This window comes from Fringilla coelebs (genome assembly GCF_963513975.1).
Source record: "Fringilla coelebs genome assembly, chromosome: 6".
Classification (NCBI taxonomy): domain Eukaryota; kingdom Metazoa; phylum Chordata; class Aves; order Passeriformes; family Fringillidae; genus Fringilla; species Fringilla coelebs.
The window spans coordinates 16,001,695-16,019,117 of NC_140034.1; the positions used below are offsets into that span (position 1 = coordinate 16,001,695).

Sequence of the window (17,423 nt, forward strand, 5' to 3'; positions counted from 1 at the left end):
CTTTATTCCTGTCCTGGGTGCTGTTTTGTGCAATCCCAGTGGGCATGGCAGACCTTCCTTTTATTAGTGGTGTTAATCCTTGTTGGCTCATTCCTTTTGCATGTATGTGAATGTACCTGGAAGCTGTGTGAACATACCAGGAAACTGAGCTGAAGAGCCATATGTTGGTTTAGGGTGGAGAAGCACAGGGAGATGTTTGGATGGAGGGTACTTGCTGATGACTTTGCTGTTTTTCATGGAATTAGAGCTATACTGCTGAGAAATAAGTGTCTGAGTAAAGTTTTCTAACATTCAATGATGTGTAAATTCTCAAGGATTTGGATAACATACCAAAACAAAGGCACTGTGCAAAGTAAATGTCATCTGTGTGGCAGCAGCACTTCAGATGGTGGCAGGGACAAGAGGGTGCATCCCCCATATATTAATAAAATGTTTCTCTCTGTCTTCTTCAGCTTGACCTCACCAAACCCATTGAAGATCAGGGCCCTTTGGATGTGATCATACATAAACTGACAGATGTAATCCTTGAAGCAGACCAGAATGACAGCCAGTCACTGGAGTTGGTTCACAGGTTCCAGGTAAGTGGTTTGTTCTGCATTTCAAGCAGGAGAATGATTTTGGTGCAGCAAATTCAGTCTGATTACAGTGCAGTTTGTAGGGGTTTGATGAGAAGAGCTGTCTGGAACACTGCTGACTTGCAGCTGATAGCCCAGCAAAAGTGGTTTTGTCAGTTTAAAATGGACTTGCACCTTGGGAAGGTATTGTTTTGTATCAGTAGTTAGTTAGAACTGGTTTCTCACCAAATGTGCTTATGTCATTTCAAGAGTATTAGTGCTGCTCACAAAGGGGAGCAGCAGGTCACTTCATGTGCATCTCTCCATGACAGAAGCCACTGAATTAGTTTGGCCCAGTTCTGTCTAGTCTTCCCAGTTCCTGGAATGCTAATTTCTGCAACATCAGGATTACTGTCAGTGACTCTGTCCTCTGGTGCTGAGAATCCTGTTGTATTATTTTTTTTCCCCTCAAGTTTATGTTGAAGGTCAGAAATATGCAGGATGTGTGGTACAGAGAACTATTTTCCCCAATAAGTGTTAAAAGATTCTCTCCCAGTGCCTTCCAAACTTTTTTATTTTGGAAGACAGAGGATGAGATAGATGGTAGGGCCCCCTGTGAGCAGACATCTGAATGATATCCTCTCTCCAATAAAGTAAGGCCTTAAGCTTTTGCTTCTGCAGGAGACTGAATTGTGCCACATCACTGGTGCACAGGAAGCTCCCACAGCAGTAAAATATAACCAGGAACCGGTGGTGCAGAGCACAGGCCTTTCTGTGTTGAATTACATGACCAAATGTGTTTTTAGAGTATGTAGTTTTGTCTCCAGGGCAGAAACTATCTGCAAATTGCTGCCTGTCTCCATCTGTCCTGTATTACTTTTAAGATATTGAAAATCATTAGAAATTAAGAGGAACATATTCCATAAGAAAAAGAAATTGTAAGAATACTTTAGTATAAAGTGTGTGGTATAGGGTTGTTGTTTTGAGCTCTTAAAATCAATGAGTGACCTAGAAAATGAAAAATGTCCCCTTGCAAGAAAGCTGTTTGTATGAGTGAGGTGTTATATAAGCACTGTGGTATTTCTGGCACCTACACACAAGTGGAAATAGTGTGGTTCCCTTATTGTTGATTAAGTTGACTGAAAAAGTTGTGATGATCTTAACCAGACCAAACAGTGCAAAATTCATTATGCTTTTTTTCCTGCTATTGAATATAAATGTGACAGCAAGATGATACCTGGCAGCAGTCTTACTGTTGGCTCCATAAAGCAGTCTTCCAGGAAGCAGAGAGCAGGGGATCCTTGACCACAGGAGGAATGATCTGCCAGACTACATTTATGACCTTTTTAAGAATGACTTTTTTTCAGATCTATGTTATAGAGGCCTTGACCATCTAATCTGCAAAGAGCTAAGGAGTAAACTAGCTTCATGTTTACATGACTCTGTGTCCCTGCTCTCTGGAGCCTGTGATGAGCCCTTGTAGGGTCTGGCAGAGAGTGCTAATAGAACAGGAAGCCTCTTGGCATGCCATTTTCTGACTGTTTTCAATTGCCTTGGAAAAAAAATTACAGGAGAATGAAAATGGTATGTAGGAGTTGCCTGTTGACAGTGGCATTTTTAGCTCCAGAAGACCTTTAGGGCTGAGCTTTCTGAGGTTCTTGTGCTGGTTGGATGTGGTATGGAGTGCAGTTTCTCAGGAGAGTACTGATGGGTGCAGCTGTTCTGCACTGCACTGCAAATCAGTGATGAGTGCCTGGTGATCTCATCCAAAGCCAAAACAAAGACTGCATGCAGCGCCTAGTGTAGTGCATGAGATGAAAAGTGGAGAAATACTATTGCTTGCTTTTTAGGACACTTAAATCCTTATATTGGGGGATGATGATTATTTGTAGAGGTGATGGTCAGTCTCCCTCTCTTCTCACTGTAACACAGGGCTGGACTGATTGAACACAGGTAATTAGTTTACTGTGAAAATTGGTTATAGTCCTCAGTGGTTCCTTCTTGCCCAGAGGTACATGGAGGGAAGTCAGGTGAAGAGGCAGAGTCCCCAGGGTGCCTTTCACTTACTGGTGCTACAGTTCCTGCTTCTTGGTAAGGAAGAAAACCAACTACCCCAGTTCCTGGACAAAGTATATGGCTTTGAAACTGAGTAAATTTTGGTTCCTGTAAGACATTGGGGAGTCTTTGTTAGGCTTTCATTAGAGCAGAATGCTCTCTGAGCAGCTCCCTGTCATAGCCGTACAGGGGCTTGAGTGGCTCCATTCATTGCAGCTTCATATTGCATTCAAAATGATGGCTCGAGTGATGGAAAATCAATAGGGTTATTAATTTGTCTTTCAAAGCTTTTTCTGAGCAGGTTCTCTTTGCATTAGCCTACTTAAAAAGATAGATCAGACACAGTTTTTATGCCTAGTCTTTTGCTATCAGGCTGATGAAAATTTAAAATGTTTCCTCCTCTGCTGCCCTTCAACTCTTGATTCTCCCACTCTGGAGTAGTCCAGGATGGACTCTTCTAATCTTGATTGAGAAGCTTTCCTAGAAGGGTTTGGGACTGAGAGGAAGAAAAATGAGGGAGATATTTTGGAAGGGAAGGAGGTAGGGGACTTCTCAAATGAGAAGAGGCAAGCAAAAAACCAAAGGAAACTATTATGTCTTAGTAATTCTTTCCTAATTGGAGGGAGAGGTTAATACAAAATCAAAATGGTCTATTTACACCTGAATTCACAGGCCAATACCTGTGTTTTATATGTTTGAAAAATAATGATGTCTTAAAGTATTGGAAGAGCCTCGTAAACAGCAAAATTAACTAAAAATTTGTCATTTAAGCCCTAATGGTTAGGGTAGCTTCCTGTGGGTAGGATTTGCAAGATGAAGGAGCAAAAAACTTCTGGAGGCTACACAGGGCAGCTGAATACTCAGAAAGTTTCTTTGAGATATACAGAGAATAGAAAAGTAACAGAGAAGATCAGTTCCCCTTTCCCCTTGCCACACCCCTCATTCCTCCTAACCACTGCAGAAATCTCATTTAGATTTAGAGACAAACAATTTTGAGGTGAGCATTTATTGAAGACACAATACACCTTCACCTTTCCTTTTGGAAGGAGGTGTCCTTGAAAAGAGACCATCGCTGCCTAAGACAACAAAAAGGAGCTTTTAAATCTAAATCTGATGCAAATGCTTTAGACAAGCTTGTGTTTACATCTCTTTCTCCCTTGGAAAATGTTGGCATGTTTTTACAAGCAGTCATTGTCATGTTTCTGTATGTGGGAAAACACAAATCCAAATGGCATTATTGTTTCTTTTGCTTACTTGTTTTCTTTTGGAATATTTTTTATGGAACTTTGTTTAATATTAAACAAAACATTATGTAAGTTTTATTACTTAGTAATAAAAGCAAGTCAATGAATCAGTGAGTCTCTTATCATCTAATGACCTATTATTTCCAGTAGATACTGTATCAACTTTCTGTTAAAATATTTTTAAAAATCATTAGCTACCTTTTTTGGGTAAAATGACAAGCAGATCTATTCTCATCTATACACAGGCTTCTCAAGGGAAGTATTTTTTTAAATTGCTGGATTATATCCAGAGGTGTTTAATAGGGTACATGAAATATTTGGTCTCTTTCTGATTTCAGATTTCATTGTTGGCCTTCTGCCAGTAATGGGGCTGGTACAAAGTATGACTTAACACCGGACCTGGAATACAAACAAAGGAGGATCTGCTAAAATTCCTTGTTTGTGCTTGTTTGCTTTTATTATGTCAAAGATTAGAAAGAGGAAAATGTAGATGTTGTCTGGGTCAAGCTGAACTGCAGCCCAAGGACAGATCCCTTTCAATCTATTGTTGGAAAGCCTAAATATCTTCCACATTGTTGCCTGGGTGGTTGGAGTCTGCTGTTGGATATCAGTCTTCAGTAAATCCACCAAAGTAGAGAGCAAAGTTGTTTTGCAGGAAGGACAAGAGAAGACTTGAAGGTTCAAAGCTGAAAGGTTGTGCTGTACTGAAGAGAGTACTGCTGTACTCTTTTGGCTTCGGTGTTTCTCTTTCCCTTCTTCATTTTCAAGTTCATGTCTATAGGCTGGGGCAACGATGATCAGCTTCTAAGAAACAGAAGGAAGTTTTGTTGGGTTTGCAAGGCTGATACCTGGCAGCTGTGTCTGTGTTCCTGGCCAAGATGCAGTAGTGCAGTCATGACCTCAGTGAACAGGGAATTGAGTTCCCAAGACAAAGATCCGTGAGGTCATTAACTTTACTTTGTTCTTGTAGTCAGAAAAGGAAAGTATGAGCATAGAGAAGTAGCAAGCAATGAAGACACAGTGAAGCAGCAATCTCTTCAGCTCTGCCAAAAAGAATTTCAGCCCTTATCATTCAGCCCTTAACACTGTCTTCAGCCCAGCTAGAAGACAGCAATAAAAACAACATAAAAGAACGCAGATGTATTTCTGAGCCTAGTTCAGATAGTTGTGATGTTCACATGCAGTAATTGGATGCAAGGCTGACCCCAAGATAGCTGTGTGCCATCTTTCTTCTCCTAATGGCTTTTCTCAGTCCTGCTCACAGTTCTTACTATGGCACTTTGCCACTGACTCCCTTGTGAGCTAATGTGGTTGCAGCACAGGTTTTGCTACTGATAGAGTCTAGAGGAGGAATTTGCCATCTAAACCAGTTAGCTGTCACATTTGTGTTTGTTTCAAGTGTCAGTGTTTTGACTGTCTGGGGACTTTCTGCGTTGCCAAAGTCCATTTGGCTTCCCTTGAAGAGAAGCTGAACTTTTAACATTATATATTCTCTTCCCCATTATTTTCTCTTCTCATTATTTTTCTACACTCTTCAGCCAACCTAATGCCATTTTTCCCTATATATTGTTTTGCAGGAGTACATTGATGCTCATCCAGAAACCATTATCCTAGACCCTCTCCCGGCTATCCGGACACTTCTGGATCGATCCAAGTCGTATGAGCTCATTCGGCGAATAGAGGCATACATGCAAGGTAGGCCCACATCTGTGCTCCCTGGAGGCTGTTATTGTGGCTAGAGAAGAAAGCTTCTGGAGGCTGGATGTGATGTTTGAAGTAGTGGTTTTGTGCCCTTTGCATTGTCTCTCCATGGGAGCACAAACACTGAAGCATTCCTGTGTCACAGGACTGCCCTCTGGAATCCTGTGCTCTTCTTTTTCCATATACACGAAGGAGGTTTGTAACTGATTAAAAATACGATGTGGATTTAATGGGGAGCATATTTACCACAATGAGCACTCTCAGAAATCTTCTGGAAAACATTGTCTTCTTGTTGTGTGCATGTAAATTGAAATGACTGTACAAACTCAGCAGCTTGTAGTAAGATTTCTGAGGCCTGAAATTGAGGGAGAGGAAGAAAAATTGGTTTTGGAAAGGATCAAAAGAAATTAAAGTGTAAATAGAGCTAAGGTCTTTGAGAAGTACTGGAAGCCTGTTGCACGTCTGGTCCTGGCTTGTTACCTGACATAAACTATTGCCCTTAACTGGTATCATTTGAGTTGTATTCCATGTTAGGAGTCATGCCTTTTCAACCTGAATAGTTCTGTTACCTTCTCATTTTAACCATTGCAGATGTATGGTTAAGTTAGTCTTTCATTCCTTTTTACTTCTGCTGCTGTCATGTTCTTGAAACATTTATTGGCTTTTGAATTTAAATCTAGAATAGCTCTGAAGTAACTCTTTCATATGTTAGATGACTGTAATGGGGGGAAATTGCATTTCTGAACTATGTTCTAATGGGATGTTATTGGAAATGCCATTGAGATTGTGTTATCACTGTCTTGATGGGCAGGTAAGAAGCTCAGCAATTTGTATTTTTATAGTTGTGGATTTATGGACATATTATTTGCATGACCACACCAGCACCATTCTTTTGTAGAAATAAGATTAATAATTTACAGCACTGCCTCTTGTCTTTTGGAATCTTTTAGGGAGAAAATCCTCAATTAGTTTAGAATGATTTTGTTTTGCTGTGGCTATTGCTGTTTGTGAGTGGGAGAAAGGTGCTGAGGGAAACCTGTGCACTGAGGGAGTGATTGGGATTTTGTTCTAACAGCAGAGAAATTCAGTAGAGTTTGGTTTTGTTGGTTTTTTTCTTAAATTGCTATCAGTGCTATTGTTATCCCTGTGAGAACAATATATTTGGGAGGACATCCAGGTTTTGCAAGTAGTTTGTCTTCCGCATATTTCAGCCTGCTTTGGTCAAACTGATGAGAAAAATAAATAAGTCCTTAAGGAGGAAGAAGAAAAAGGAAATTTGTAATCAGGTAAAACTGACAATTCAAAAAGAAGCTGTTAATAAAGTTGAGGAATGAAGTAAGGGATGGCCTAAGCTATTGTCACTGGCTGCTGCAGTGTTTGGTAACCATTATTTTCCCTGACCCTCTGTCCCCCTCCCCCCAGCACTTTCCTCCCCAGTCTTATTTCTGTCTCATAATCCATGACCAAGACCTTGAACCAACTCTGTATTTAGCAAGGGAAATCTCAGGAGAGATTAATAATTGTCTAACTTCTTGTTCTGGCCTAAGTAGATCAGCCTCTGTATTCCTGCACATGATGATCTGCAGTAAGAGAAAAGGTACACCACTCTAGGCAGTGCTGTGGGTTTTTCTCCCCTTCCTTGTTTTCACCTGCTAAGTTATGTTTCCTCTGTTGCAGCTAGCATCTCAAATCCTGAGGCCATGAGCACTTAGAAAACCCAGATAAGAAGCATGAGCTGTGAATAGCATGAACTCTTAGGGGCCACATCTTTATTGTTCTGGAATTTCATGATGGAAGTAACTAGTAAGAAAATAATATCCTAGTCTTTAGCTGTAACTAGAGAGCCTTTTTTATCACAGGATACAAAATTAATGTGATGGGTTAAGTTCAGTGCAAGGGATTGTCTCTTCTGAAGGAGTGCTGTAAACTCGAGAGGGTTGAGTTTATATTTAAGGAGAAGCCTTCTGCTATTCAAAGTCTTTCAAAAGAAAATTCAGTTTTTATTTACAGATCAGTTTTGGATTTCAGTGATTATTGCCTCTATTTCAGTTATGTTTCTAAATGAAGTATAGTATTTATTTATGATCCTCAGTTTATGCTTTATTTTAACCCTGTAGACCTTACCACAACTGTATAACTAAAGATTTGCACCAATTATGTTAAAGAGAGTGTGCTCTGTTGAGGTGACTGCATTCTGCAGCAGTAGGGCCCCACAGTCTATAAACAGTTTGATTTAACTAATTATTTTTCAGCTGTCCAAGTCATCGTCCTTTTGCCAGAGAATTCTCCATGCTTCCTGAAAAAGGGAATCCCTATTTGAAGTGTCTAGACTGGTCTCATGGACATTGTTAGGCTTTCTGAAAGTCCCATATCCTGCTCTTCATGGAATCAAGTGTCTGAGTGATAAGTACTTTGATCCAGCCTCCTGAGAATGGTTGCTGAGACACTTTGTGGCTGAGGCACTCCTTGTGTCAGCTACCAGTCTGTGACTGCTGAAGAGGCGGAGGAGAGCTGGGCCAGAGTTGTACCAGTGGTCTGAGGGAGAGCCTGGGGTTGAACCAGGGCTTTCCATGTCCTGGTCTGACACAGTAAGCACTCACTCCTTATGGAAATAGAAGGTTCACAGACTTGCCCAGTCACTGAAGTTGGAAAAAGCCTCTTGAGAATATACAGTCCAAGTCCCTGTTCAAAGCAGGATCTCTACAGCAGGTTCCTCAGATCCATGTCCAGTTGGGGTTTTGTGTTTCTCCACAGATGGAGACTGCATAACCTCTCTGAGCAACCTGCTCCAGGATGCACCTTGAACCTGGTGTGCTAGCATGCTCCTAGCAGTGCTGAGGGGATTTGCAAGGACTGTTGCTTTATTTGGTATGGACAGTGATATCTCCCTTGGAAGGAAGTAGGACTCTCTTCTGGGAAAAAAAAATAGCTTTAAAAGATATTTTAACATTGATTTTAGTGGATTCTATTTTGGAATCAACAGTCTAACTGGAGCTGTGACTTCTCCTTTTTCCTGGTCTCCATTATTTGGAGTGCAAGCTCTAAAAGAGCTAGTTATTCTGCAACCTGTGCTTCTGAATCTTTTCAAAAAAAGATTTGAAAAAATAAAGGTTGCATTCCAGCTAGTGTGCTGTATACACTTCAACATACACCATGAGGTGTATGTTGAAGTGAATCACTGAATAGATTTTTTTTTTGTGTCCCAGTTGTTCTCTCAGCAGTTGTATTGCTTTGTTTACTTATCTCTGAAGAATTGCTTCTTACATAAAGGTGCTCTTGATCAGTTTCAGTGATGTTTGGTGAAAGATTAGGAGCATTTTTAAGTAAAAATTTCATTTTTAACAGGGTATTGTATGGTTGGAGCTGTGTCAGCCTTTTTAAAGCTCTAACCTAATGAAAATAAGTAAATTTTCTGATGTGTGTTGCAAAGCTGTGATCCTTCAGGTTTGAAATTCAAAATCTGACACTTAAAATTATGCTTAAGATGGTAATGGATGATCACTGTGACTGGGCAACAAAGTAAGATTTTCCTATTACATTTTTTTGTTTAAACATTGAAAACTCTTGATTTTCCCTACATAACAATCCAGATTGAAGGGACTTAAATGAAAAGTGAACTAAGCATGCTACTCAGTGTGCTATCTAGTTAGTGTTCCCATCTGCTGCTCAGCTTCCTCTTCTGTCTCACTGACTTATTGGTTTCTCTGATAATGTTTGAACTTGCAGACCTGAAGTTCATTTCTTTAACCACTTGCTCCTGGCTTTTTCTTCTATTATTTAAAAATTTTGTTGTTCTTAAATTTAGCTAGAAATCTAAAATTTGTACAGACAATAGTCTTTGTGGAACTTTTCTAGAAAAGACAGCTCCTGCATGAGCCAAGCTGCAACTCCTTAATTTCTTTCTTCCTAGCAGTTGTCTTTGAAGCATGGGAGCTATTTCCTGAGGACACTCTAAACAGTATACACCCCTTTAGCCTCAATATTTTCATCCTGTCATGTAATCAAAATTATTTATGTTTGATTGTTTACTATTATATGAGGTGCAGTTGCTGCTGTATGTACATCTTTCTCTTTTTGGGGGATATTTCAGAACCGATCACAGCATCCTTCTCTATTCCCTGGATTCTTTTTATCAGATTCTGTCTGTCTTAGAAATACTTCTCTCACAGCTGCCTGTATCTTTTGTTACTAGGAGGCAAGCTCAGTATGGTGAAATGAGTAAGGCATTTGATTTAGGGCTTGGGGTTTTCTGCTTGGTGCTGGTTCTGCTTTGCTGCGTGATTTTGGACACGGAGTGTCACCCCTGTGCATCCTGGCACTCATCTGCCTGCCAAGATGCCACATTGTTTTGGGCAGAAACTCTTCTCTAGTGTACAAACACTACTCCCATACAGCAAGTCTCTGTGCCAAGCAAGCTGTGGAGGTATTGTTCTAACAGAATGTGTGGACCTGTTGTTGAGTAGAAAACTGCATCTACAATTCAATACCAAAGCAGATAGTCAGGGCTGGGTTTCTTGGACGTTGTGGAGCATGTACATTGTTGGAGCAGTGCATACTTAGAGCCTCTCAAAATCAGGCCACCCAGTTAAAAGTGCATGAAAATAGCTGTATATGCATAGCTTTAGGCATTCACCTTTTGAGACTGTAGCCTCTTTTTGCTGTGACCTACTTTTCAGAGCTGTTTTGGTCAGAGTGGAGAGAAGAGTAGTCACACAGGTCAACTTCAGACACCTTGTATTTTTATTTGAAGCTCCTATTAAATTGAAGCCAGATTTTTTCTTTTCACTTTAATGCCTCTTAATCACCCACCTGGCAGTCACTTCTTTATGTAGGCACATGTCAGTAAGGTATCTTTAGTTAGAGGGCAGATGTCAGCCACTGTAAATAACCACACCAGCTTTTGGGTGCAGAACCCTGCCTTGTTGATTGTATGCTCTCTTTCCACCATGCAGATCGATGTCTTATTACCTCACTCAAAATGTGTGGTGAATGTTCACTCACTGGATTTTAATTTCTGTCTGAAAACTAGTACACCTGTGTGGAAGGAAGGAGTTGGAATGGAATTGATATTCTCTGTGACTGTAAGCAGTTTGTCCAAAGTGCCTCAGCTCACAGCAGTGTTCCACATGGCAGTCTCTGTACCCAGCTGCCAGCACTTGGTAGACCTCAGTCCTGCTCTGTGAAACTGGAAGCACAGTGGGACATTTGCCCCAGGGAAGTGTCACCTGCCATCTTTCTCATAAAAGCTCCTTCATTCATCTAGGAGGAGGATAGCAAAGAGACATCAGCATGTTGGTGTTATGATAACAAGCCCTGGCTTTGAAATTGAAACTAGACAGCTGCTTCCAAAGTACTAATCCTGTCCTGAGAGTGGTGGCAGGAAAAGAAAGTGGGAAGCCCCAAGAGGAACCTGAAATCTTCTGTCTTGTACCATGTCTTGCTATTGTTAAAGCAGTTTACAAAAGGATTTTCCAGGGTAAGACTGTTGAAAGTTAGCAATTTCATTATCAAAAAATATGAACAGGCTTTCCATTCCCTTCCTGCCTCTCCTCTCCCCCTTCAGATTTTCATTCTTTTGAGCTGTGATCTCTGTCCCAGCATAGGTAGGAAGGAGCTGGGGGCATCTGTGGGTATGATGGGCACAGTCCCTGTTCTCCCAGGCAGGAGTGGCAGTCAGCCAGCCTGCTGCCACTGGCCTCCTGAGATCCATCAACTTGGGGCTGTTCAAGTGACTCTGCAGGCCAACAGGCACAAAGCCCAGAAAATAATACAGAAAACATTTTATTGTTTTGTCTCACACTGTGCCAGTCAGAGCTCCTTGAACCAACAAACAATCTTCATCTTGGATCCTAGTAGTCTTAATGGCCACTGAGCTTTCAAAATAAGCCTGCCTGTAAAGTTCAGATGTTATTTTTGGATGCATTCTTTATCTCTCATGTGCTTTTTTGACCAGATATGAGGAATCTGCACCCCACTTTCACTCTCGTTTATCTGAATCTGAGAAGAAACAAGGCTGGACCTTTTATCCATTTATTACATACCAGTGGTGGAAACTTTTGTTTTACATCTACATGCATAATTTCAAAGCATTTTTCTACTTGATAAAGCTGAAAAAGTGAAAAGGTTTATGTCTATTTAGGTGAGAGCTTCTATGAATTTTGTGCTAAGGGCTTGGGTGGATCTGAACATCGACTGAATCTGCATTTTATGGGGTAAAAAAATAAGCCATGGCTGCACTCTGTGGTCATAGGGCATTCCTAAGACATCTCCAGTTTGGATTTTATGAACAGAACATTGATTAATTCTTGAGGATTATTGTCTCTCTAGAATTAGGAAAAGAGGAGCAGGGATTCTTCTTGTCATGATAAAGTCTTCACTGAATAAACTAGATGTTTTAAATTCCAGCATGGTTGTGTTTCAAGTTATTCTGATCCTCTTGAGCAGAAATTTCCTTGGCTGACATCCAAATTTCCCAAGTATCTGGGTGCTAGAAAAAGTAATGAAGGAGCATTGAAAGATAAATTGCTCAAAGTATAGATGTAAAACTTGGAATACTTTTTACAGTAAGTAGCTTTTCACAGTGTTTCTACTCATATTGTCACAAGAACAAAGGTCAAGAAATAAGTCTTGAAAAATGGGACTTTTCATTTGAGTTGAAAACCAGGGTTTGGCTGATAGAATATTACTCCATTTCTGGTCTAATGTGTGTAAATTACTTCTGCTGCTGAAGAAGCAGTTTTTTCTGGTGTGGACAAGAAAATTAGAACCCCTAATTTTCTCAGATAAGTATCTAGCCAACATGTGGTAAGCCTGGTGAGATTGGAATCTCTCCTCATGCAGAGTCCAGCAGGACCTTAAGGCTTTATCAAGGTTGCATGGAATCAGCTGATGGTAACACTGCCTGAGAGGATGCTTTCCTTTACCACTAGGGCCACTAACATCCCATCTAAAATTGGCTCCCATTTCACTTATCTGCTGGCTTTGTGCAACTGTTCCTGCTGAGTGTATCAGTAAAGAAAATCATGAAAGCTTGAGTGCATTTATGTTCTTGACGTCAGTAATTGGGTCTGTCTCATGAATTTTCCAAATGGCTTTCAGGAATTAGAGTGGATGGGGCTGAAAGTGTAAAGGTTGATGAGAGGGACTTGAAATGGTATGAATTTCTTGAATAGTTTATGACAAGTGGAACGAAACCTCTATGGTCAGTTGCTTAATAGTCTTCCTACATGAGGTCACGTACTTGTCATTGTCATTTGATACACTACACTGCTAACATCTTGCTTTTCTCTCTGTTTGGGATACCCTGTTTACAGTAGTGCTTGGAAAGTGCCAATATTTTGTTTTTCTAATGTATAAATGCTGCATATGGGTGGAAATAGAGATCCCAATGCATTCATGGGCTGATACGGCTGTATGGAGACAGGTGGTGCCTCTGGAGTGTCAGAAATGATGGCTCAGGAAACAATCCTGAACACCTTTCCTTACATGTGCCTTTATGTGTAAAGGAAACAAAACAGATTCAGCAGGAGACAGCTTTGCCACATGGAAACAAAAAGATGCTATGCTGAGAAGAAAAAGTGATACCGTCACAGCCACGTGTGGCATCCCTTCATATCCTGTTGGTGGGCAAGGTGTACATGGAGCATGTTTCAGAACTCCTGCCATTTGTAGGGAAATATACAATCTGTTTAATTCTCTACACTGAGAGTGAACCACTGCTTGTTAAATTGGGTTAAAATCACAGAATCGCTAGTTTGGAAGAGACCTTCAAGATCATTGAGGCCAACCCATGCCCTAACACCTCAACTAAATCATGGCACTAAGTGCTACATCCAGGTTTTTTTAAAACACATCCAGGGACAGTGACTCCACCACCTCCCTGGGCAGACCATTCCAGTACTTTATCACTCTTTCCACAAAAAACTAATATCCAACCTATATTTCCCTTGGTGCAGCTTAAGACTGTGTCCTCTTGTCCTGTCAGTTGCTGCCTGGATAAAGAGACCAACCCCACCTGACCACAATGACCTTTCAGGGAGTTGTGGAGAGTGATAAGGTCAGCCCTGAGTCTCCTTTTCTCCAGGCTAAACAGCCCCAGCTCCCTCAGTCGTTCCTCACAGGGTTTGTGTTCCAAGCCCCTCACCAGCCTTGTTGTCCTCTCGGGTGTGCTCGAGTGTCTCAAGGTCCTTCCCAAACTGAGGGGCCAGAACTGGGCACAGCACTCAGGGTGTGGGCTCACCAGCACCGAGTGCAAGGGGAGAACGACCTCCCTGCTCCTGCTGGACACAGGCCAGGATGCCCTTGGCCTTTTTGGCCACCAGGACACACTGCTGGCTCATGCCCAGCCAGCTGTTACCAGCACTCCCAGGTCCCTTTCTGCCTGGGCACTGCCCAGCCACAGTGTCCCCAGCCTATAACATTGCTGGGGGTTATTGTGGCCAAAATGCCAGACTCAGCACTTGGACTTATTAAACATCAGTTTACTGGACTGCCCATCCATCCAACCGTTCCAGGTCTTTCTGCAGAGCCCTCCTACCCTCCAGCAGATAAGTGTTATCCGCAGATTTGCTAATGAAAGGCTCAATACCCTCATTCATGTCGTCAGTAAAGGCACTGAACAGAGCTGGTCCCAGCACAGAGCCCTGGAGGACACCACTGGTGCCTGGCCCCAGCTGGATGCAGCACCGCGCCCCACCCCTCTCTGGGCCCGGCCATCCAGCCAGTTCCTAACCCAGCGCAGAGTGCTCCTGTCCCAGCTGCGGGCTGCCAGCTTTCCCAGGAGTGTGCTGTGGCAGACAGCGTCAAAGGCCTTGCTGGAGTCCAAATAGGCACATGCACAGCCTTTCCTGCATCCACCAGGAGGGTCACCTGGTCATGAAAAGAGACCAGGTTGGTCAAACACGACCTATCCCTCCTGAACCCCCGCTGGCTGGGTCTGATACCCTGGCCATCCTCTAAGTGCTGCATGATGACACTCAGTATAAACTGCTCCGTAACCATACCAGGTACTGAGGTCAGGCTAACTGATAGTTTGAATAATAGAAATTGTGTATCCCTCAAATGGCACTCTCCATGTTGCTCTTGTTGCCTCCAGGCCTTCTGATTAGAGCTCTTGGAAAGTGTCAGCTAGAAATTAAATATCTGAACACAAGTCAGCACATTGAGAAAATTGTCCAAAAGAAAAAAAAAAAAAAAAAAAGACACTCCTTAGAGGGCCTGTCTCAAGTAAACTAAGGCATCAGAAGGTGCTTGACAAAGACCAAAGGCGTGAAGAAGATAAATAAATTCCTTTCAATCTGGCAAGCCAAGCATCCCATACAAGTGGCATTTCAGGACTTTTATTATTAATGTTGGAAAAGGCAGATGAACACAGGATACCAAATTTTTTAGATTAAGTCCAAATTGTTTAGTTTTTTTCCAGACAAAGGGAGACAGCACTATCAGACAGGCTTACCAAAAGACAGTGAAGAGTCAGCATAATGTTAGATCCACTTTATAGTAGTCTCTTGGGCCTATAAAAAATAATATGGACATGCATTGTTAACTTCTGCATTGACTCACTGCTCAGGAAAGACCTCAGTGTTACATGGGGAAGCTCACTGGAAACTTCTGCCCCCTCAGCCTCAGTAGTCAAAAGAGAATGTGCCAATAGAATCAAACAAAAAGATGGTGGTGGCCAAAAATAGCATTGAAAACACTGAACATACAGTTGTGTAAATAAAAAACTTTATTTTTCCCAACGACTATTTTCATTTCTGCTTTCCTGAATTTAAAAATATGCATTAGAAGTAAAAGGAATCCTTGAAAAAAGGGACATGGTCAATGCCAAGAGACAGCCACAAGTGAAGAGTAAAATCAATCTCAGGCTAGCAAAGGTGGAACAAAACCTGAACAAACAGTACATGAATAAATGGAGAAATGTTCCCCTTTTTCTCTACTATGTCAGAGTTAGAGTTTCATTGAATAGCTCTGCAGTTGCCATAAAATAACTAAGATCATAGCTGGACTGAAAGAGGTAGGACTAGGTTTGAGAGGTTTACAAACCATTGTGGTTGGTGGTATATAGTACTGACTGGTGGATGTTAAAAAGAAACTCCATGGTGAACTATGAACTCCATAAGTTGGGATGTGTTGGGGGACAATATAAATTCCCTTTGCTTTGATTTGAAACCCACTGCCAAGCTGAAAAGATGGAGATAACGCAGTGTCAGCTTAATTGTGTTCTCATTTGGTTTGATAATTCCAGTGTTCATTTCTCATCTCCAGGGAAGCAAGAAGGCCTGAAACTGCAGTGAGGATTTAAAGCACTTTCTCTACTCCGTAAGCTTTAAACCTTATGCAAGTAGTAATGCTTTAGTGTTTTTACTGTCCTGTGAATAAAGTCTTGGTATTTAATATAAATCATTATGAATAGTCAGCATGTTAAATGGGAACTCAAATAGAGACAGATGTGTTAAAACTGTTATTCTTTCAGAAATATGGCTGGATGATGTGATTATGACTCTTTTCTTTGATAGCTCTCTCTACTGTACTAAGAACCTGTAGGGTGAGACAGAGTAGTCTGTTCATGAGAGGACAGGACTGAGGCATTGTGGGACAGGCCTTTGTAATACATGAGAGGGACTAAACGGTACTGAACACTCTTGAAGAAGTTTTTCTGTCAGGTTATATTCTACTAGGAGATCAAGGTCACCCTCCAGATCACGCTGGTGCATTGTCTGGGACAGGGTGTTACTTAACACACTGGGACTTTTCAATTTCTAAAACACTTTGTTTTATTTCCTCTTTTGCTCCTTGGCAAAATCATGAGGAAGACTGACCAGTTGCAAAATTTATCTCATGTGTAATTATGAAAATGATTGAACAGATAATGTTTCACAGTCTCACCCACCTGCCCACCCTAACGAGCCTATTCCATGATCAGAATAACTGCAGCTTTTTCCTTGGTGCAGTGCAGCTGCCAGCTTCTGTGGTGTCTGCTGGGCCAAGGAGGGAAGGGAGCACTCAGCTGTTACTGAGGGTGTTAACTTTAGATGTGGCATTGGGTTTCCTACACGAGGGAGTGTTCATATCCCAGGTCTTTCTTAATCAGTTTGAGGATGCTGTGTGGGTGTTTGCTCTGTCTCTGATTGACTGCCAGCAAGCAGCCAGCAGTGAAATCTTTCCTGCAGGGATGCAAAGTGTCAGTCTTGCAGACATGTACCCACCACCCATCTGCTGACAAATGAATATTCGGAATGAGGTGCTTTTTTTGGCAAGTGATACTAAACACACTATGAAGGCAATGGAAGATGTTAAGGAAGAGCTGTATCTTTTCTAATCTGTATTTTTTTAATGTTTGAGGGTCCACTGAGATCTTGGTTGTGTGGGACAGTTGAGCTTCACTGAAGCAATTCCTTCACTTAAAACTGAGCGTTTATTCTGTCACATCACCTCACTTAGGCACTGGTGTGTTGACAGGACACCCATGCAGGTAAGTAGCAGGATACCGAATATGACCCCCACCCTGTGATAAGTTCTGGTTTAATACAATACAATTAATCTGCATGCAGCATTGTGGGCAAGACATAGCCTCTGAGATTTAATAGAATCATAGAATGGTTTGGGTTGGCAAAGACCTTAAAAATCTAGTTACAACCCCTCTGCCATGGGGTGGGCAAGAACATGGGGCACCTTCCACTAGAGCAGGTTACTCAAAGCCCTGGCCAACCTGACCCTGAACATTTCCAAGGATAGGGCATTCACCACTTATCTGTGCAACCTGTTCCAGTGCCTCATCACCCTCACATGAAGAATTTCTTCCTAATACTCTAATATCTCATTAATTGTTGAGATTCAGGGCTTTGACAACAGCCCTGCTTATTCTCTC

General features: G+C 41.6%; 1 protein-coding gene across 1 annotated transcript in view; it reads left to right on the top strand.

Moving 5' to 3' along the window:
* The window catches only part of ITPK1 (inositol-tetrakisphosphate 1-kinase), a 136,627-nt gene that overhangs the window by 68,486 nt on the left and 50,718 nt on the right, over positions 1–17,423 (top strand). The window contains exons 3-4 of the mRNA XM_084207250.1: positions 453–578; positions 5,431–5,548. Of these exons, the coding sequence (XP_084063376.1) occupies positions 453–578; positions 5,431–5,548 (244 nt within the window). The remainder of the gene's footprint in view (positions 1–452; positions 579–5,430; positions 5,549–17,423) is intronic.